Here is a 21958-nt window from a genome sequence, read left to right as displayed (position 1 = left end):
ATTTACAGTACGCATCAAAGTATAACATATTGTTGGGCTATCGTAAACTCATGAATGTTCACATGGAAACAGTAGACAAAGGGCTGTGAGACATGGGTTTAACTCGGGACACATGAAAGGTGGGGTGTATACCAAGGGTACGGGGAAACAGAAGATGAACAGCAGAGGGACTAATCGTTTTGAGATGGGAAACGGGCCAAAAAAACAGGGGGAGAGATTGCGGGATTCCACCCGGAGGGGCAGATCCCGGGTGGATAGCCATACCTTCTGCCCGAGACGATGCCGGAGTCTGATGGCGATCCGCTTGTCGTTGATACCTGAAGGTGGTCTTGAGGAGGGCCGACCTGGCTCTCCTCCAGGTACGACGACAGCGGTGGACAAACATCTGGGCAGAAGGTACGCCGACCTCTACCTCCTGCTCGGTGAAGAGCAGGGGCTGATACCCCGGGGAACATTCAAAGGGTGATAGGCCCGTGGCAGAGCAGGGAAGGGTTGTGTATTCCACCCACACAAGCTGCTGGCTCCAGGTGGTGGGGTTGGCGGAGACCAGGCAGCGCAAAGTTGTCTCAAGGTCCTGGTTGGCTCGCTCCGACCTGCCATTGGACTGGGGGTTGAACCCAGAGGACAGGCTGGCCGACGACCCAATGAGGGTGCAGAACGCCTTCCAGAACCCGGGACGAGAACTGAGGGCTCTGTTCGGAGACCATGTCCATGGGCAGTCCATGGATCCGGAAAACGTGCTGCACCATGAGCTGGGCTGTTTGTGGTTGGTTCATATGAACGCATGTTCTGCCCCTTCCAGCCAGTGTCTCCATTCCTCCAAAGCCATCTTCACTGCAAGAAGCTCACGATTTCCCACATCGTAGTTTTTCTCCATGATGTTGAGGCGATGGGAGAAGGCTCAGGGATGTAGCTTCAGGTCCAGGGCAGAACGCTGTGACAGGACCTTCCCCACTCCTACATTCGACACATCGGCCTCCATCACGAACTGATGGGAAGAGTCAGCATGAACCAGGATGGGAGCAGTGGTGAAGCGGTGTTTGAGGTCCCGGAACACCCGGTCAGCAGCCTTGGGAGAAGTGAGTGTTGACAGGGGGGAAGCCAGGGTGCTGTAACCGCGGATGAAGCGGCAATAGAAGTTGGCGAACCCCAGGAAAAGTTGCAGCTGCACCCTGGACGAAAGGCTGGGGCCAATCCACCACCGCTCTCACCTTCCCGGGATCCCTCTGGACACTCCCAGCAGAGATGATGTACCCCAGAAAAGGGATGGTGGAGCGATGGAACTCACACTTCCCTGCCATAACAAACAGCTGGTTCTCCAGGAGGTGTTGAAGAACCTGTTGGACGTGGGGCATGTTCTTGGGGGGTGCCAGAGAAGATGAGGATGTAATCGATGTAGACAAAGATGAACCGGTTAAATATGTCACGGGGAACATAATTTACCAGAGTCTGGAACACAGCAGGGGTGTTGGTAAGGCCAAATGGCATGCCCAAATACTCGTAATGGCTGCTGGCCATGTTGAAGGCGGTCTTCCACTCATCCCCCTCCCGTATTCTCACCAGGTGGTAGGCGTTCCGTAGATCCAGCATGGAAAACACGGTGGCCCGCTGGAGCAGCTCGAAAGCCGAGGAGATGAGTGGTAGCGGGTAGCAGTTCTTCACCGTTATGTCATTGAGTCCCCGGTAGTCGATGCACGGGTGCAGGGTCTTTTTCACAAATAAGAACCCTGTGCCGGCGGGAAAGGACATATAAATCCTGCAGTTCAGTTGTCCCCGGGGCGGAGTGGAGCTAGGGAGAAGGTCAATCCAGCAGTCATATGGTCGGTGCGGCGGAAGCGAAGTGGGCCGGGCGTTGTTGAACACCTCCCAAAGGTCCTGATACTCCGCGGGAATAGTGGAGAGGTCTGGGGAACCTTCCGAGCCCCCAGGAAGATGTCCCGGGGCAGGTTGCGCTGACTTCAGACACTGGGCGAGGCAGGACAGACTCCAGCCCATGATGGCACCAGTAGACCAGTTGATGAGGGGATTGTGTCGCTGAAGCAAGGAGAATCCCAATACCAAGGATCATCAAAAGTTGTGCTATAAATTCTCGGACAACCCAAAGATTCCTAGATGCCCTTCCAGACTCCCTTGGCCTACCCAAGCACGTCATAGTACAACAATCAGTTAACCACCTAACTGAGAAACTCAATTTAACCTTGCGTAATACCCTAGATGCTGTCACACCCCTAAAACAAAAAAACATTTGTCATAAGAAACTAGCTCCCTGGTATACAGAAAATACACGAGCTCTGAAGCACTCTTCCAGAAAATTGGAACGGAAATGGTGCTACACCAAGCTGGAAGTCTTCCGACTAGCTTGGAAAGACGGTACCGTATCGACGAGCCCTCACTGTTGCTCGATCATTATAGGAAAGGAAAATAAGAACAATCCAAAATGTAATTGTTGATACTGTCGCAAAGCTAACTAAAAAGCAGCATTCCCCAAGAGAGGATGGCTTTCACTTCAGCAGTGATAAATTCATGAACTTCTTTGAGGAAAAGATCATGATCATTAGAAAGCAAATTAGACTCTTCTTTAAATCTGAGTACTCCTCCAAAGCTCAGTTGTATTGAGTCTGCACAACTCTGCCAGGACCTAAGATCAAGGGAGACACTCAAGTGTTTTAGTACTATATATATCTTGACACATTGATGAAAATAATCATGGACTCTAAACCTTCAAGCTGCATACTGGACCCTATTCCAACTAAACTACTGAAAGAGCTGCTTCCTGTGCTTGGCCCTCCTATGTTGAACATAATAAACGTCTCTCTATCCACCGGATGTGTACCAAACTCACTAAAAGTGGCAGTAACATAGCCTCAGTTGAAAAAGCCAAACCTTGACCCAGAAAATATAAAAACCTAAATCGGCCTATATCGAATCTCCCATTCCTCTCAATAATTTTAGAAAAAGCTGTTGCACAGCAACTCGCAGCCTTCCTGAAGACGCACAATGTATACGAAACGCTTCAGTCTGGTTTTAGACCCCATCATAGCACTGAGACTGCACTTGAAGGCGTCAGACCGAGGCTCTGCATCTGTCTTCGTGCTCCTAGACCTTAGTGCTGCTTTTGACACCATCGATCACTACATTCTTTTGGAGAGATTGGAAACCCAAATTGTTCTACACGGACAAGTTCTGTCCGTGTACCGACAACTACTGATCACAACTACTGGCCAAAATGACTGACCACAATCACTGACCACAAACAAAAACAACCAAACTACTGACCACAGCTACAGACCAGATCTGACCACAACCACAATTTCTGATCAAAACTACTGACCATAACCACACAAATACTGACCACATAACTACTGACCACAACCACAAGACTTCTGACCACAGCTACTGGCAACAACCACACAACTTCTGACTACAACCACTGATCACAACCACACAACTTCTGACCAAAACCTCAACTACTGAACACAACCACAGAACTACTGCCCACAACCATACAACTGCTGACCACAATTACTGATCACAACCACACAACTTCTGATCACAATCACACAAGGTGGCTTATGGTTGAGAAATTAAAATTCAATTCTCTGGCAACAGCTCTGGTGGACATTCTTGCAGACAGAATGCCAATTGCATGCTCCCTCAAAACTTGAGACATCTGAGGCATTGTATTGTGTGATGAAACTGCAGAATTTAGAGAGTGGTCCTTTATAGTCCCCAAGCACAAGGTGCACCTGTGTAATGATCATGCTGTTTAATCAGCTTCTTGATATGCTACACCTGTCAGGTGGATGGGTTATCTAGGCAAATGAGAAATGCTCACTAACAGCGATGTATTTGTGCAATTTAAACAAAAAACAGAAATACTCTTTTTGTGCGTATTGAAATATTTCTGGGATCTTTTATTTCAGCTCATGAAACATGAAACCAACACTTTACATGTTGCGTTTACATTTCTGTTCAGTGTAGATCCGTCTCTTTACACTACCATAAGTATCTCTTGGACCTAGTTTGTGTCGTCAAAGTAGTGTAGTGTAAAGACGCCCTTAGATTCAGACTCTATTGTGTTCTATGTAAGCCATTGTTACAAATATTTATACAAACTTGAGTTGAGAAAATAAAAATAGATACATTCAACTGAATTATAAGTGAATTGTATATACATTTAAACAGGCATAACACAGTAATTATAAGGGAATAATACTTACATGAGTATTAATAACAGCCTACCCATCACCATTATTAACTCGTTTTGGAACATCAAATTACACTGTAGGTTAGTGTCCAAAATCAGTTCTAACCTTGTTAGTCAAACAAGTCCAAGGCGTCGTGTTAGATAGGCGCCATAGCCTACACATTGTGTGTTATCGGCAGATGGTCATAGCTCTTTCACTAGGCCACATTTGATTACAGGTGGAGATGAATCAATTATAAGGGAATGTAAGAACAGCTTACTTTGCATAAATACCTTGAAGTAAGTCCTAATAGATGGCAATGGTGACGAGGGACAAGTGGACCTGAAAGAAACCCTGTGTCCTGTTGGGGAATAATCAGAATTGGTTGGTAACATAGGGAAGATGTTTTATATTCATCATATGTTTGTAAGTTACTTCTCATCAGAATGTGTTTGGATAATACTGTGGTGGGGTTGCAGTATCTGTTCTATGTCAAGACTAAGTTGCTTGGGCCGGAGAGAGGGGAGAGGTCAAGCGTGTATCTCTTGGCTCCACAATGTGTCTGCCAGTCAGTGTGTCTCTGTGATCTTGTCAAGATAGGATGGATTTGATATATGGCTGTTGATACGGAGGATTGGTTTATGGTTCTGAGTTTGAGAAAAGAGCATAGTTTAGGAGACAAAGCTGAACGATAAATTATGCCTATGCTGTCTGGCGGCTATGTGTGTCTTTTGCTATTAAAGGATCTCAGTTGCAATGTGTAAGGGACTCTCAGAGAATTCATTGATAGACACTGAATTGATCTGAGAGTCACAGGGTTGTGATAGAGCTCATATAATTAAAGATGGACTTTGTGATAACTGACTTGTGTGTGGTTTGCTCTCATGATTTGGTAAATAGAGGAAATTTCCACGACAGTCCACAGCAGAATTCAGCCGAACATGGATGAAGTTAGGTGGCCATAGCAGTAGCGTAGCCGTCCTAAGTGAGTAGATGTTTTTAGTGTATTAGGGCCTTACATAAACAGATTTAGTGGGTGGGGAGGGGTTTGCCGCCGGCTTGCAACAAGTTACACTAGCACCACCTTGGTGACAATATAGGACGGTTCCTACGTATATATTTATGCGATAAGGGGTTAAAGTAATCCATTGGGACAGGAGGCCCTTTTTTCAGTTGAATTTATCTTTTGACAAAGGATAACTGACAGAATACTCCAGATTAAAAATACAAGAGCCACAGAATCACTGTCATCAAGAAGAGTGGATAGGTTAGAAAGGATACAATGTAGCTTCTCAGGGCACAGCAGGTAGAATATTTCCTCATCAATACATGAACAAGTTGAGACATGGTTTAGGCCATTACAATGTAATGTTTTTCATTGGGGAAGATTTCCCCTTGTATTTGGAAATAAAGTGTGTTTTTGTTATAAAACAAATTAACACGATACAACAATCCAAACCACCAGGAATTCTTATCTGTTTTAATGAAAACATATCTCGCAAAATAAAACTATGGATAGATACTGAAATGGAAGTGCATCAGTATGTGAATATTGATATATGATGGACATTTACAATAAATGTGTAATTCTAACCCAGTTGTGTGGTATTATTATCATCAAGTCAGTATGGCATCATCACAGTAACACACTAGTTCACATGAATAAGCAAAAAAGGTAGACAGGTGCAGCCCAAAACCAATTTCAAATATCAGGGGTACTTTCAGTTCGATTAAACGTTTGCTACGGTGTGTGACGGTGTGTATCCAAAAACCTTCTACTTTCTTGAACCAACTTTGATGTACGTTTGCTCTGATTGGTAGGGTGTGACTTTTATTTTATTTAACTAGGCAAGTCAGTTAAGAACAAATTCTTATTTTCAATGACGGCCTAGTGGTTTAACTGCCTTGTTTAGGGGCAGAATGACAGATCTTTACCTTGTCAGCTCGGGGATTCGATCTTGCAACCTTTCGGTTACTAGTCCAACGCTCTAACCACTAGGCTACCCTGCCACCATATGAAGCAATGAGTGACGTACTTAAAAGGGCAGAGGCCATGCTGACTGAGTTCCCCAACCCAATCGCTCCCCGTTTATTCAACTGGTCGTTGAAAAAAAACAGCACCGTTTCCATTTAATTGAATGTTACACACCATTTCCCCCTGTACTGAATGCAGCCCAGTTCCTGACTACAGGGGTGTATTAGTCCACACCATCAAACTGTAGCAAAACATTTTGCAACGAAAACAAGCATTTCTTACTGGATAAGTTCAGGTTCGTCCCTTCCAATATTAGGATAAGCTACATGATATACAGTGATGTGTTAGTGACATGCTATTTGACAACGATTAAAATAAACCAATCCTAAATAATAAAATAAAACAGAACAGACATTTGGTTGATGTTATTTTGTACATAAATGCTTCGGTAGCCTCAGTCTTTATTTTCATACAAATTGGACCCACTTCAAACCAACTACATAAATATCATAAGAAAAACAGTTCAAACACAGGACTAACTCAGACAAATCATATACAACAATAACATCACAAAAAACACAATGTGTGAAACTCAAACCAAAAGAAAGTTCCACGTCTTCACTGTCCATCTACTACTCCTACCAGAATTGACATTCCTGATTAGCTCTGCATCCCGAGGATGAACAAGGGCATTCCTGATTAGCTCTGCATCCCGAGGATGAACAAGGGCATTCCTGATTAGCTCCGCATCGCGAGGATGAACAAGGTCTGTTGTCGACAAAGGGGAAGGTGAAACCATATTAAATGTGATACTGTAATGATGGAAAATGTCAATTGGTCCTTCCCCCCCAAAATGTGATAAAACACACTGCATTTACGTTCAGCCCCCCCCCCCCCCCCCGCATCTATGTGCATACCGGGGCTCACATACAGCAGAGCACATCCAATAGGATTCACTTAACCAATCCAAGCATGCATGCCTTCTCCTGAACAGGAAATAATCCACATTTCTCAGCCCAGGGAGGAGAGAGAGTGCCATGGAAATAGATACAGAGAGCATTGATTATGCAAGAATGGGCTGTCATCAGTGGCCCAGAAGTTAATTGACAGCATGCCAGGGCGGATTGCAGAGGTCTTGAAAAAGAAGGGTCAACACTGCAAATATTGACTCTTTGCATCAACTTCATGTAATTGTCAATAAAAGCCTTGGACACTTATGAAATGCTTGTAACTATACTTCAGTATTCCAAAGTAACATCTGAGAAAAATATCTAAAGACACTGAAGCAGCAAACTTTGTGGAAATTAATATTTGTGTCATTCTCAAAACTTTTGGCCACGACTGACTGAGACACGATCACAGCTCTCTTTTTTTATTAGTGGGAATTCAACAGATTTTTAGCTGAATTCCTGGTGATTTTAGTATTTTTTGGACCAAAAAAACTAAAATCCCCCAAAATTGCTAAAAGCTTTAGGGAGCCAAAAAAACAACACTTGAAGGCTAATTTTGGCTTGTGGGCCACCTGTTGCCAACCTCCTGCCCTATACCAGTCTACTGGTGATGGTGTCATATCTCCCTAATCCCTGCTTTGTCATTGGCTCTTCCCCTCCTCTTACAGGCACCCTATTCCCTTTATAGTGCACTACTTTTGACCAGGGTCCATAAGGAACAGGGTACCATTTGGGATGCAACCGTAGTGTTACAGCATCCCCTGCTCCCTCCTCTACTCAGTTCAGGTCAGTCAGAAGTCTCCCCTCTGCTCTCCACCACCCTCAGCCGGGTCATAGTATCTCCTCCACCCCGTGGGCGAAGATCATGACCAGGCCTGGCTCCAGGATCATGTCCTCACCCATATGCTGGTTCTCACAGGCCATCACCACCACTGCCTGTTTCCCGGGGATACGCTTGGCCACGTAATTCTCATAGTAGCGCCGGTTCATCTGCCGCGTCTCCAGCGTGGCCAGGCCGGCGGGCCAGTTCCTCTCGTGGGCGTTCTCGATCAGGTCGTTGACGATGGAAGGTGGGCAGCCACTGTCAATGAGTGAGCGCTTGATGACCGCCTGGAGGACAGCGTCCGGTGTCGAGATCATGCCGCCCCAGCGGGTGACGCGCGCTGGCTGGAGGGAGTTCACCCACCTAGGAGGGGAAGTTGAGGAGAGGATGAGGGGGGGGGGGGGGGGACTGGGATATTATGATGGCTATTTCAATCATGTAATAACAACTAGATGTGTCCTAATACGTAGTTATTATAATCATATAGAAATGGGACGATAAACCGGAAGTGATCAACACCGACCATAAAGTACACTTATCACAGGCCTTTTGCTGATATTGTTCATTACAATAAGTATCCTATACTTGATAAATGTGAAGTTTGAAATGAAATAAGTTGATGGATACCACAACCATCAAACTAATAGCTAGAAATAATTTAAAGGGAAGAAAAACTAAAACTGGTGCACATTAATGTTATAAACTTGTTCCATTTATCGTTATCGCATCAATTCAAACAATTTATTACGATAAGGATTTTTGTCTATATCGCCCAGCTCTATAATTATCACTTAAATTAATTATGCTTAAAAAAGGTGGAAAATGATGCAGCGTAGTAAGTTAAACTGTCTGATTGTAAAGTGTTCTGTGCAATTGAGTATTGCACCACAGTGCTTAATAATCCACTCACTCCAGGATCTCATTGTACTCAATAGTCTCTTCGAGGTTCTGCAGGTTGGGGTTGGCACTGCGGATGGCTCTCATGTATGCCTTCAACAGCTGGATGTCCCGTTTCTGGAGGCAGGGAGGAGACATCACACTGGGCTTGCAGACCACGCTGCCGCAACATCACACAAACACTCGGATGTACAAGCACTGACACACACGCGTGAAAGCATATATACACTTACCCACACACACACAAACACACCCTGACGCACACACACGTATAACTGCAGACACACACGCAGACCTGCTCTGCTAGCTGGTGCTTGTGTTCAGCAGCAGTCTTGTCCAGGTCGGTGACCTTGCCCTGCTGTTGCTGCACCACGCTGCGCAGGTGTTTGATGCAGTTGTGGCTGGACACCTCGTCTTTAGGCATCTCCAGTCTGAAGGGACGTAGGGAGGACATAACAGCTGCTCAGCCGACTCACCTACAGCCCCAGTAAACTACAACCTTTAGTCAATACCCTACCCCCACAGCCCTGTTGACCCACTAACCCAGAGCTACTGTTGTAGCACCACTCGCCTACAGCAGAGTTTCCCAATCCGATTCTTGCGCCACTCTTGGGGTTGTGCTCATGCTCCCTCATATAGATGAAGTTTACAGTTAAACAGCTTTGCCTACATAATTTATATAAAGGATTAACAAAACATGCTCTAAAATAGAGCCTTGAGGAACCCCTTTGTTGGAGCCAACCCCACTCACCCGCAGCCCTGCTCGCACTGGAAGGGCCTCTTGGGGTTGTGCTGGCAGTCCCTGAGGTGCGACTGCAGCTGGTCGAGGCGCAGCACGGCGGTGCAACCGAAGCCAGCGTTGTCGCAGGTGATCTGCAGCTTGGACAGCATGTTGCGCATGATGCGAGGCACGGGGCGCAGGTGGGCCAGCGTCACCACGCTGCGGTCCACGGGGCATATCTGCTGCTGGGAGAACCACTGGGTGATGCAGGCATTGCAGAAGGCGTGCTCGCAGTGAGGGGCCTAAGGATGGAAGGAGTGTCACACACGTAGGAAGAAAGGGACAGCAAACAAAGACCCGCTCCGGTGAAAAAGCACTGTGATGTTAGAAATAGATCTTCAGTTGATAATATAAAATGTATAATATGACAATTCTTCTGTTAAAAACATGTTTTGACAGAGAGAGACATGCCGATTCAAATGTCAAATTATTGGAATGACTAGAGGTAGGGTTGGGCGATATTGCCTAAAAAGCATATAGATTTTTTTCAAACTTATGGGCGATTCACGGAATACACTGGGTGTACAAAAAAATAACCTGTCCTTTCCATGACATAGCTTTCACCTTGATTCACCTGGTCAGTCTATGATCCCTTATTGATGTCACTTGTTAAATCCACTTCAATCAGTGTAGATGAAGGAGAGGAGACACGTTAAAGATGGATTTTTAAGCCTTGAGACAATTGAGAGAGAATGGACAACACAAAAGATTTAAGTGCCATTGAAAGGGGTATAGTAATAGGTGCCAGGCGCTCTGGTTTGAGTGTGTCAAGAACTGCAACACTGCTAGGTTTTTCACGCTCAACAGTTTTCCGTGTGGACTAAAAATGGTCCACCACCCAAAGGACACCCCGCCAACTTTACACAACTATGGGAAGCTTTGGAGTCAACATGGGCCAGCATTCCTGGGGAATGCTTGACACCTTGTAGAGTCCACGGCCGATGAATCGTGACTGTTCTGTGGGCAAAAGGGGGTGCAATTCAATATTAGGAAGGTGTTCCTAATGTCTTGTACACTCAGAGCAAGCTTTGTTGTACAATTAAAAGTAAAATACACTGCATTTAAAACAGTCAACAATAATGAATGAATGCAGGGCATGTGAAATTATTGCTAGACTAAATGTAAGCCTTCCACAACCGTAAGACCCACTAATAATTACATTATTTTATCAAAATAATAAAAATTAAAAATTAACCAGAACCATGAATTATGCGCATTCACCAATAATGACTAACTTCTTGTAGCGGGCATTATAGAAAATTAAAACAGGTCTCAAACAATCTCAAGCCCACATGCTAGTGAGTTGCCAGGTAATCTTTATGTTTTAAGTCTAGCCAACTTGGATCTATGTGCTAGCTAACAAGGTAGGACAGTTCAATTGTTATGAACGCACCCTTCTGTCCGTCTCTGTTTAAACAGCATGCTAGCCTCTTCACTTTGTTCAGATGCTGAAATCAAGTGGCCGACCTTATTTCTCAGAATGAGAACGAGTTAATGGTAGTGGTAAGTGGTACAGCAATGCACGCGCAACAAACTAAGTGTTCATTGATACTCCTGTTATAAACATAAAAAGGATATCTTTAGAAATTCTCCTTTCTTACAGTCAAATAATGTCTCCATGTGTTTCGGTGTCCATATGACCCATTCTGTTGGACCAAATCTCAAATGCAAATAGCGAGTTGAAACGGCTTGTCACAGAGGAAGAAGCGATCGCTCCTCTTTGTTATTGTTGTAAGTAGCAGAGGGAGGGGCTTGTTGTGTTTGGGAGGGCCGTGTGTGTGCGCGTGTGCGAAAGTAAATGGGAAGGTGCACACAGTACAGAAAGAGTGGAGGAGACGAGACCAAAAAGAAAACATGAGAACAAACTGACATTTTCATGAATAAAAACATAATTCTTGCAAAATAGGACTTTGGAATATCGTGCAAAACCATAAATTTGAATGAATTCGATATATTGCCCAGCCCTAACCAGAGGCAGAGAGCATGAAGTATAGCAGTTCTGCTGTGGGTGAAGTGCTCATCAACGCAGGGGTGACGGTACTGATGACATCAGTGCGTGACGCTAAGCTAACGACGGTGGCTAGCTAGTTCTGCTGGCTACAATTGCCATTCCCACTGCAGTTCCTGGGTGTGTCAGGAAGAAAGCTACTGGTAGCAATGAATCCCCCAGATACTGAACCTTCTTGCCCTCTGTTCGTCATGCAGTCCCTGGGTAAGTTCCAAATGGCATCCTATTCCCTATATAGTGCACTACTTTTGACCAAGGCCCTGGTCAAAAGTAGTGCATTATAGGGAATAGGGTGCCATTACAGACACAGTCCTAGTTCTGGTTCTTCCCATCTCAGTGGGGTTCTGTGCTGCAAAGCTGCTGATTCACATTGGGCCCCAGAGGGAGTATAAATGATCATCACACAGCTGAGTGCAGATGCAAGCAAACTGAATTCCAATTCTTCCCTCTCAGTATACCATGTCCACATTCCTGTACTGCTGCCAGCATTCTGCACAAAGTCCAAGGACAGCTCTGAATGCATAGGCTACATTGACTGGAAGTGACGCTGAACAGTCACACTAGCTCCTTGCTGAATTAACCTACCAACACATGTTCCCACAGACACAGATGCAATCACTCACTCCTAAACACAGTGCAAAACAAAGAACACTAATAACACCAATTGACCAATCCCTAGGCTGGAAAAAGTGTTTTGTACTATAAAAAGCACAATCCAGCAACCATTTGCTCCAAGGGCAAACATGTAGGAAAACAATGCCATCCTCTTCAAGTGTGTCTATTTAAAGCTACTCACCTCATGGTTGGTCTCGATTTGGGAGATTGTTATGTTAGCAACCCTATGCTTTATTTACATTAACAGGACTAAGCATCGCCACTCACTTCTTCTATCCTGATTACTTACACCATCTTTACGCACCATTATAAACATAAGGCTCTTCTCATTCATCTAGAACAAGAATGGACAAACCTTCCTTCAGAGCTCATCTCTCCATATTTCCTTCTTCCCCCTATCTTCTGTCTTCTCCCATTGCTGTCACTGCATCCCTTTAAAAGTTGATTATCCTGTAAGCTCTCCTCCCTCTGCCCATACCCTTCCTGGCCAAGACGCGATTTAGCCCATTCTCATATGTCTGTTATCGCTCCCACCCATCCCATACAAGCATTGGATCTTCATCAATGGAGGTTTATCATAGAGAATTAAATTACAAGTCTAGTGATATAATGTATATAGAAATGCAAGAACAGCTTATCAGCAAGAGCACTTCGGACAAGATGATAACCATCTTTCTAGCATCACAAAATAAATGGCCTGCGCACGGCCTACAGGGCTGAAATGTCATTTTTTCTCCTTTCTCTACGACAAATCGAACAGCATGTGTGTGGTCAACGTGTTGACAAGAACTGGATCCTATTTGACTGAAATGGAACTGAATTCACAACACGCTGACAATTCCTTATTTTTCAGTGACTGAGGCAGCACTGATTTTTTTAAACATTGAATTGCACTGCTTCTCCAATGGCTGAAATGGTACAGATGTGCACGTCACTGACCTGCACAGGCTCCTCCAGGACTCCACTGCAGATGGGGCACAGCAGGTCCTCATCCACTTCCCCCTGGAACCGGGTAACGTCGTAGCCCATGGCACATCCCCAGATCCAACTACAACCTGCAACACAGGTGAGGAAATGGTAAGCCTACAGAGTACAAACCAACATGACAACCTACATGCCAACCCACGTGGAGGATTATAAAACGACATGGAACACCCTCAAAGAAAAAAGTATAGAATTCAATTTGCCAGAACATACCTTCCCTACCGTTACCCTTGTTTACATGAAGCTGCACTGGGGTCGAAACGCAATCAAGGTTACATTAAGACACTGTGGAGCCGGCGCGAGATATTGATTGGAAAACATACATCAGTGCAGGGATGGGATATGCCACTTATCCAAATTGTACCTTTATCCACACTGCTCCATCGAGAAGGTGTCTTCATGTACCCATGATTGCCTTCCAACTTCAGTGCAGCTCAGTGTAAACAAGCGTAACAGTAGGGTCGATATCTTATCGCTTAGTTCTCAATCATGTTCAAAATAAACAACCTGTATATACAGTGCATTGACTTATTCCACATTTTGCTGTGTTACAGCCTGAATTCAAAATAGATTAAATAGGCTTTTGTTTCCTGGTGTTTTTGTGATGGTAGAGTGTGCAAAACAAATACCCACTGGATTGATGAAAATAGTCATGATATCATTCTGCCAGGTATGCATGGTCTACTTAGTAGTTAACATTTAATTGAGGAAGTCTCCATCTACCAGACAACCGTTTTCATTAGCATCATCCTTACCGGCTACATAACGTGGTAGACGTGCATCACACACACAGACAGGGGTATTCTCGTTGCCTCTTCAGAAAGTGGCAGGAAATAAGAAATCACTGATGCATTCTCTTGATGTCTTATGATACATTTGGACAGATTAAATCATTTTCAATAAATGTAGTTTATTAAGATCAATACATTGTTGAATATTGTTGAATTCCGTTTTAATGCCTGGATTCCGTGAGGGCCCTAATTATCATATTTACATCAGAATTAGGCTCTCCACTACCCATTGTTCCTGCAGTGATGATTCACAATCTTCATCTAATGTTTTCATAATTTATCTGCAGATAATCGACCCCCAAATCCTAGGCCTACCAGTAGCCTATACAAATTAGGAAGCCAAATGAACAGCTCTCACCAATGCGATTCGGTAGGCTACACTGACTGACAAGAGATGGCCGCCTCGCTTCGCGTTCCTAGGAAACTATGCAGTTTTTTTTTTTTACGTGTTATTTCTTACATTGGTACCCCAGGTAATCTTAGGTTTCATTACATACAGTCGAGAAGAACTACTGAATATAAGAGCAACGTCAACTCACCATCAGTACGACCAGGAATATGACTTTCCCGAAGCGGATCCTGTGTTCTGCCTTTCAACCAGGACAAAGGAATAGATCCCAGCCTGCGACCCAAAACAAAGACGTCGTAAAAGAGGGAAACGAAGTGGTCTTCTGGTCAGGCTCCGGAGACGGGCACATCGCGCACCACTCCCTAGCATACTTCTCGCCAATGTCCAGTCTCTTGACAACAAGGTTGATGAAATCCGAGCAAGGGTAGCATTCCAGAAGGACATCAGAGACTAACGTTCTTTGCTTCACGGAAACATGGCTCACTCGAGAGACGCTAACGGAATCGGTGCAGCCAGCTGGTTTCTTCACGCATCGCGCTGACAGAAACAAACATCTTTCTGGTAAGAAGAGGGGCGGGGACGTATGACTTATGCTTACGAGACGTGGTGTGGTCACAACAACATACAGGAACTCAAGTCCTTCTGTTCACCCGATTTAGAATTCCTCACAATCAAATGTCGATCGCATTATCTACCAAGGGAATTATCTTCGATTATAATCACAGCTGTATATATTCCCCCCAAGCAGACACATCGATGGCTCTGAACGAACTTTATTTGACTCTTTACAAACTGGAAACCACATATCCTGAGGCTGCATTCATTGAAGCTGGGGATTTTAACAAGGCTAATCTGAAAACAAGACTCCCTAAATTATATCAGCATATCGATTGCGCAACCAGGGCTGGTAAAACCTTGGATCATTGCTAATCTAACTTCCGCAACGCATATAAGGCCCTATCCCGCCCTCCTTTCGGAAAAGCTGACCACGACTCCATTTTGTTGCTCCCTGCCTATAGACAGAGACTAAAACAAGAAGCTCCCGCACTAAGGTCTGTTCAACGCTGGTCCGACCAATCTGATTCCATGCTCCAAGACTGCTTCCATCACGTGGACTGGGATATGTTCCGCACTGCGTCCAACAACAACATTGACGAATACGCTGATTCGGTGAGCGAGTTCATTAGAAAGTGTATTGAAGATGTCGTTCCCATAGCAACGATTAAAACATTCCCAAACAAGAAACCGTGGATTGATGGCAGAATTTGCGTGAAAAGGCTCTATTTTTGTCTCATCAGACCACATGACCTTCTCCCATTCCTCCTCTGGATCATCCAGATGGTCATTGGCAAACTTTAGATGGGCCTGGACATGCGCTGGCTTGAGCAGGGGGACCTTGCCTGCGCTGCAGGATTTTAATCCATGACGGCGTAGTGTGTTACTAATGGTTTTCTTTGAGACTGTGGTCCCAGCTCTCTTCAGGTCATTGACCAGGTCCTGCCGTGTAGTTCTGGGCTGATCCCTCACCTTCCTCATGATCATTGATGCCCCACAAGGTGAGATCTTGCATGGAGCCCCAGACTGAGGGTGATTGACCGTCATCTTGAACTTCTTCCATTTTCTAATAATTGCACCAACAGTTGTTGCCTTCTCACCAAGCTGCTTGCGTATTGTCCTGTAGCCCATCCCAGCCATGTGCAGGTCTACAATTTTATCCCTGATGTCCTTACACCCTCTCTGATCTTGGCCACTGTGGAGAGGTTGGAGTCTGTTTGATTGAATGTGTGGACAGGTGTCTTTTATACAGATAACGAGTTCAAACAGGTGCAGTTAATACAGGTAATGAGTGGAGAACAGGAGGGGTCCTTAAAGAAAAACTAACAGGTCTGTGAGAGCCAGAATTCTTACTGGTTGGTAGGTGATCAAATACTTATGTCATGCAATAAAATGCACATTAATTACTTAAAGATCATATGTGATTTTCTGGATTTTTGTTTTAGATTCCATCTCTCACAGTTGAAGTGTACCTATGATAAAAATGACAGACCAAAACATGCTTTGTAAGTAGGAAAACCTGCATAATCGGCAATGTGTCAAATATTTGTTCTCCCCACTGTATATACTGTACTCGATACCATCTACTGCATCTTGCCTATGCCGTTCTGTACCATCACTCATTCATATATCTTTATGTACATATTCTTTATCCCTTTACACTTGTGTGTATAAGGTAGTAGTTTTGGAATTGTTAGGTTAGATTACTCGTTGGTTATTACTGCATTGTCGGAACTAGAAGCACAAGCATTTCGCTACACTTGCATTAACATCTGCTAACCATGTGTATGTGACAAATAAATTTGATTTGAGAGTCAGTGACTAACGTAATGTCTGGCAAGCTCGACAAACTAGGAAAGGAAATCCTTTGGTTTAGATATCATGGACATAAAGTATAACCAGGTTGCATGATTTAGGAATGGCAAAGGGATTAGGGCTGTCCTTGACAAAAACAAAAAAAATCTTGGTCGACTGAGTTGTCTGTTCTTTTCGAGAAATCAATTGGTCAAAAGTTTTAAACGTGAATTTTTCCATATATAGACACACCCTGTTTGAATAAAATCAACAATATGTAGGCAACTGAGCTCATCTGATGCTTTAAGCACTGCGATTAAAAATGAACACACTCAAATTACTAAAAAGGAAACCACAGATCAATATAGTCTAACCAAAATTTTAAAAAACTGTTCCCGACCCTCCACCTCCCACTGCTGCTGGCCTTCGCAGTTTCTGCCCATTAAGCTCCTGAAGTTGCCAGTAAAAGGCTACACCAACGGTCGGCGACCTTTTCCATTTGGAGTGACAGGTTGTCGTACCATTTTTACCGATCTGTGCGCCAGTTATGAGTTTCATATGCACATTCTCGTGGAACAGTTTCATTTATAATAAAGTCTTCATCTCAAAAATCAATGTCATGTGGTTAATCAACATTCTATCTAAATTAAAATGATACAAACCTAAAAGTAACTTCTATTGCCAATATGTAAAAATAGCCTACATTAAGCCAACAAATAAAAACACTGCAGCTCTCAGGTAGAAAATAGCCTGATAATTAAAAAAATATATATAAATCACATTGGCTACACATGGCCTGTCTGCAAGGAACTTGAAACATTATATCAACTATTAACTCTGTCTGGCCTGAAGCTCTAGCTAACAAACTTGCAACATTGTATAAAATATTCTGGGCCCTCAGAGTTTCCTGCCTCAGTGAGCTCCTGACAGACAGACACATTCCTTCTTGGACACTGCTCGGTGATGCAAATGACGACTTCCAAATCAGAACAGTCTATCGATTACAGATATAGGCTTGGATGTGGGAAAAGTTCCACTAGGATCTAGAAACTCTGGGCTAGACACTGAGATGAGAAGTCTTTCAGAATTGAAAGCAAAGGGATGTCATTAATAAACAGAATCTACTGCACACCATCTCTCTGATGTGATTTAATTTTGAGATAGTCTTGACTCTTCATAAACAGTGGCTAACTATAAATACACTTACTATAGTGCAAGTGGGTTTTATTTTTGACTAAGACTAGAGGTAGTATGAACATTTATGGTGTGGATACTTCTTGGGTATCAGTGCACTTTGAAATAACTACCTGGATCTATCAAATGGTACTCCAATGAGTTGGAGCATGGATTAAATCAACAAGTAAAAGCCCAACATTCTCAATGAATATGGACAATACAACTAAAACACTGACTTTATAGTAATCAATGATCAAAAGCTCAAATTACAGGGTATTTATGGTCACAACTAGGAATCAGCCATTATTGACAGTAACCCTGGAGCAATCAGGATTAAGTAGCTTGCTCAAGGGCAGATCAACAGTTTTTACACCTAGACTGCTCGGGGATTTGAACTAGGAATCTTTCAATTATGGGCCCACGCTCTAAACGCAAGGCTACCAGCCGCCCCCAGTACCTGTACACATGTGTGTTCAATGTCCACTTACCGGTGTCTTTTCTTCCTTGGGCCAGAATCCACAGACCTCCTACTCATTGAAATTAAGGACCACTGGGGCAGAATTATGGGAAGGAAAGGAGCAACCTGGGGCCTAGGTAATGATGTCCTGGAAAAATGAGTCTGGGGAAAAATAGTAACGTAATGCAACGTTGTTGGGATGAATAAAGTTACTGTCCCTTTAATTTACTTTATAACCAGTTTACGATATGACTAACGTTAGCGCTGTTTGTTACTCAAACACGTAACTCATCATTACTGTTCCAAATGGAATACTGTAACGTTAGCTATGTGGCTAGCTGCAAACGGATGAAAGATACATATTGGATACTAATTAGAAAATCTGACGAGCCAGTGTGCACGCAAGTTAGCCACAGCTGACTAATTTACGTGAACAAACCTTAGCTAGCTAATGTACAGCTTAGCTGGCTGGAACAAGGTGGAATCACACAGGAAAACGGAGAGAGAGCAAAGCTAGTGATTTTCGTCGAATTGAGAAACGTTACCTCTTGATATAACAATCAATGGTTAAATTGTATTTTAAATTACGTTTGCGTCAGTATTTGGGTTAGCATGCCAGCACGATATCCATGTTTTTCTTGATTCCCGTGACCACATTTCCACGTCCAGCCCTCACTCCTGCAGCTAAGCAACCAAATTGTCAAATCGTTGATTGACAGTTGACTCCACCTATCTTCGGTACGTTCAGTGTCCCTTCTCAGATAAAGGGCCTATCACATGATTATCTCTAAAGCACATCCTATATAGTCCATTTCCATTGGACACAATTTTGATTGACATTAAATTTGACCAACAATGCAGCAGGGGACAAGTCTTCACTACTGTAGTGACATACTGATGCTCACGAAAAACAACTAGCTAGCCAGCCCTTTTACAAACAGGAAAACAATACTTATATTTAAACTGACTTGTCCCATGGCTTAAAATCCCTTATATCGGACAACGCAGCTGTGAACGACAATACACACCGTTGAGGTAAAGTTAATGTCATTTGTAGCTAACAACCTGGCACCCAGTTAGCTAGCTATAACTAACGTTAGCTAGATTGCTGCCATAATGCTCATAGGTCATGGTAGTGAGTGGCGTTACTGCAGCTTGGTAAACTAACTACACCAGTTGCCAGATTGGTCCTTCTAACTACTTTACAAGTCAACCTGGGTTATATACTTTCTAATCGTGTATTCATACTCACGTCAACATTTCAGTGCTGCTTTGGTCTAAAGTTGACTTAGCTACAGTTGTGGATGCATGACGAGAATCTGAAAGATGACGACTGAGACCCACGTCAAGGACATCAAGCCAGGACTCAAGAATCTCAACGTTATCTTCATCGTACTGGAAACCGGTGAGGGTGGGCTGTTTCAATTACTAACTCATAACAGTATTATTAGGAATCAAATGTTAATGATCTTGTAATGCACTGGGGTGGCAAAAAAAAGTAATGTAAATTCTTACACACAATATAATGTTTCAACAGTGAGTAACATCCTTCTTGTATGCCACTATATAGTCTAATGAGAACTGTTCATGTTGGTTTATTTGAATCATGCCAGGCATCAAATAACTTACCTGTGTTGAACCTTCCCTCTTTTTTTCCACAAGTGAATGTTTACGCTCCTCACAATGAGATATGACACTTTCCTTGTACAACTAGTTTGGTCCCGTCTTTGTAAAAAAAATCAAAAGCTACGGATTTATTTGTCCCTCATAACCCCTCACACAGGACGAGTGACAAAGACGAAGGATGGGCATGAGGTGCGGACCTGTAAGGTGGCCGACAAGACAGGCAGCATCAGCATCTCTGTTTGGGATGAGGTGGGGGGACTGATCCAAACCGGTGACATAATCAGACTCACTAAGGGGTGAGTTAGTCACATCCCAGTCAACACCTCTACTGCATGGACGAAGCTCCAAACCTACTGCTGAGTATAAAATTAATACAGAAATAAGACCACCCAGTCATCATGTTAGCTTTACCTAACCGCATGAAGTAATTCGGATGAATATGTGCCATACGTTATTAGTAGTCTGCAATCTTGTATTGAAATTGCTGCCTTTTTCTCCAGATATGCATCTGTGTTCAAAGGTTGCCTGACTCTGTACACAGGCAGAGGTGGAGAGCTGTTGAAGATTGGAGAGTAAGTCCTGTAGTTGCAGCCATGTAACTGTTGCTGAGAGATGCATGTAATGTCATAAGTTACTAGTCTAAACTAATGTCCACTTCAGGTTCTGCATGGTGTACTCCGAGGTGCCAAATTTCAGTGAGCCTAACCCAGAGTATTCTAACATGGACCAGATGAAAAACAAGACGGTAAGGGGTGTTCTTTACTTAAGGATGTCTTACTACAGGATGCTTTACAGAAGGATAGGGGGGAAATATTGTTAAGTACCTTTCTCTTGTACTGTTTGTGAACAGATTATTTCATTCCCAGGTACTCAGTGACCAAGGAAACATACTGAACAATAATTCAGCTGGTAAGTCCACTATCAGAGACCAACAAAAGTACTGACATCAAATGGAAGTGTTTCGGCAACTACTTTTGTTCGTGTTTTTCAACAAAAGTAATTTTGACCTCTGCGGCTTAAGGTGCTATATGCAACAATTCCACCTGCATGTCTCCCTAAATGTCAATGGCATGTCTGTAGCAGTACACTAAATTGCTGCTTGAAGCTGTAAAGTTGCTTATTTTACCTGTGAGTGGCTGGTTCAGCCACCTTCAGTGTATAAGCAGTAGTCTTCATTTTAATGGTGAACATTAACAACTTTTCCTTATCACTTTATGAACATTAATTTGTACATTACAATTTCTTATTCTAGGAAATGACACTACCAATGGGAACGGTGTAAATTCACAAGGTTCCGGGAGCTCAACTACCCCTCTGCAGGGAGGGCGGGCTGGCAGTGGTGTCGGCAGCAGGGCAAACAATCCAGGAGGGACCACTGTCAATGGAAAGGAGACCAGACGCTCTACCAAAAGATGATTAGAGAAAAGAGAAGCAAAGTCCATCACGTGCCAGAAATTTCAAATGAGAGACTCTACCACTGAAGACTCATGTTTCTTTTACAAACTGTGTAATCAGTCTTTATATATGTATTATTTAGTTTTTGTTGAAATTACCATGATCATTATTTACTTGTCCTTGTAAAGTGGGTTAAGAATTAGCATCTTAATTAGGTTTGTTTAAGGAACACGGTTCACAAAAGCTGTAACGAGTTTCTCTTACATTTTTTTTTTTTTTTACAATTAAGGTGTTTAATGGGAAGTCATGTGTTTTTCAAAGGAAGACAGGCAGGGATGTTACCATCCCTTTGTTTAAAATGTGATACTTTTTTTTAAACAATGTTTTTCTTTAATTTTCTGCACTCAATGTCTAAAATATAAAATTACTCTTAGTTAATGTGCTGTGTAGGCTCTGTGTTCAAAAAGTAGCCTAAGGCTGACAGATGGGTGTGTAGTTGGATTTTGGCAATCAGAAACACAAGCATATACAGTTGAAGTCGGAAGTTTACATTACACTTATGTTGGAGTCATTAAAACTTGATTTTCAACCACTC

The 21958-nt window shown here is 43.4% G+C and overlaps 2 protein-coding genes across 11 annotated transcripts; one reads left to right on the top strand and one right to left on the bottom strand.

Annotated features, from left to right (window-relative positions):
* Positions 1–5653: 5653 nt before the first annotated feature.
* On the bottom strand, positions 5654–19054 carry LOC110528256 (E3 ubiquitin-protein ligase NRDP1). 9 transcript variants are annotated; one of them, XM_036983839.2, is made up of 8 exons: positions 18931–19054; positions 18374–18504; positions 14551–14633; positions 13176–13291; positions 9584–9855; positions 9128–9263; positions 8846–8949; positions 5654–8298 (listed from the first exon to the last, which is right to left on the bottom strand). In XM_036983839.2, the coding sequence occupies exons 1-8, from the start codon at positions 18997–18999 to the stop codon at positions 7944–7946; spliced, it is 1266 nt and encodes a 421-aa protein (XP_036839734.2). In that variant the 5' UTR covers positions 19000–19054; the 3' UTR covers positions 5654–7943. The 9 variants fall into 9 exon arrangements, with proteins under 9 accessions (XP_036839734.2, XP_036839735.2, XP_036839737.2 ...); XM_036983840.2 differs by having other exon boundaries at positions 18888–19041; XM_036983842.2 differs by having other exon boundaries at positions 18782–19036.
* Positions 19055–19168: 114 nt separating this feature from the next.
* LOC110528257 (SOSS complex subunit B1) lies at positions 19169–21958 on the top strand. Of its 2 annotated transcripts, none has more exons than XM_021610165.3 (7): positions 19169–19377; positions 19608–19747; positions 20126–20264; positions 20469–20540; positions 20629–20713; positions 20835–20877; positions 21221–21958. In XM_021610165.3, exons 2-7 carry the CDS (start codon positions 19669–19671, stop codon positions 21382–21384), a joined length of 582 nt encoding a protein of 193 aa, XP_021465840.1. In that variant the 5' UTR covers positions 19169–19377; positions 19608–19668; the 3' UTR covers positions 21385–21958. The 2 variants fall into 2 exon arrangements, with proteins under 2 accessions (XP_021465840.1, XP_021465839.1); XM_021610164.3 differs by having other exon boundaries at positions 19205–19377; positions 19608–19753.

The sequence above is a fragment of the Oncorhynchus mykiss genome, chromosome 7 (assembly GCF_057628025.1).
Source record: "Oncorhynchus mykiss isolate SJ-2025 chromosome 7, ASM5762802v1, whole genome shotgun sequence".
NCBI classification, from domain to species: Eukaryota; Metazoa; Chordata; class Actinopteri; order Salmoniformes; family Salmonidae; genus Oncorhynchus; species Oncorhynchus mykiss.
This window is presented reverse-complemented; position numbering and strand designations above follow the sequence as displayed.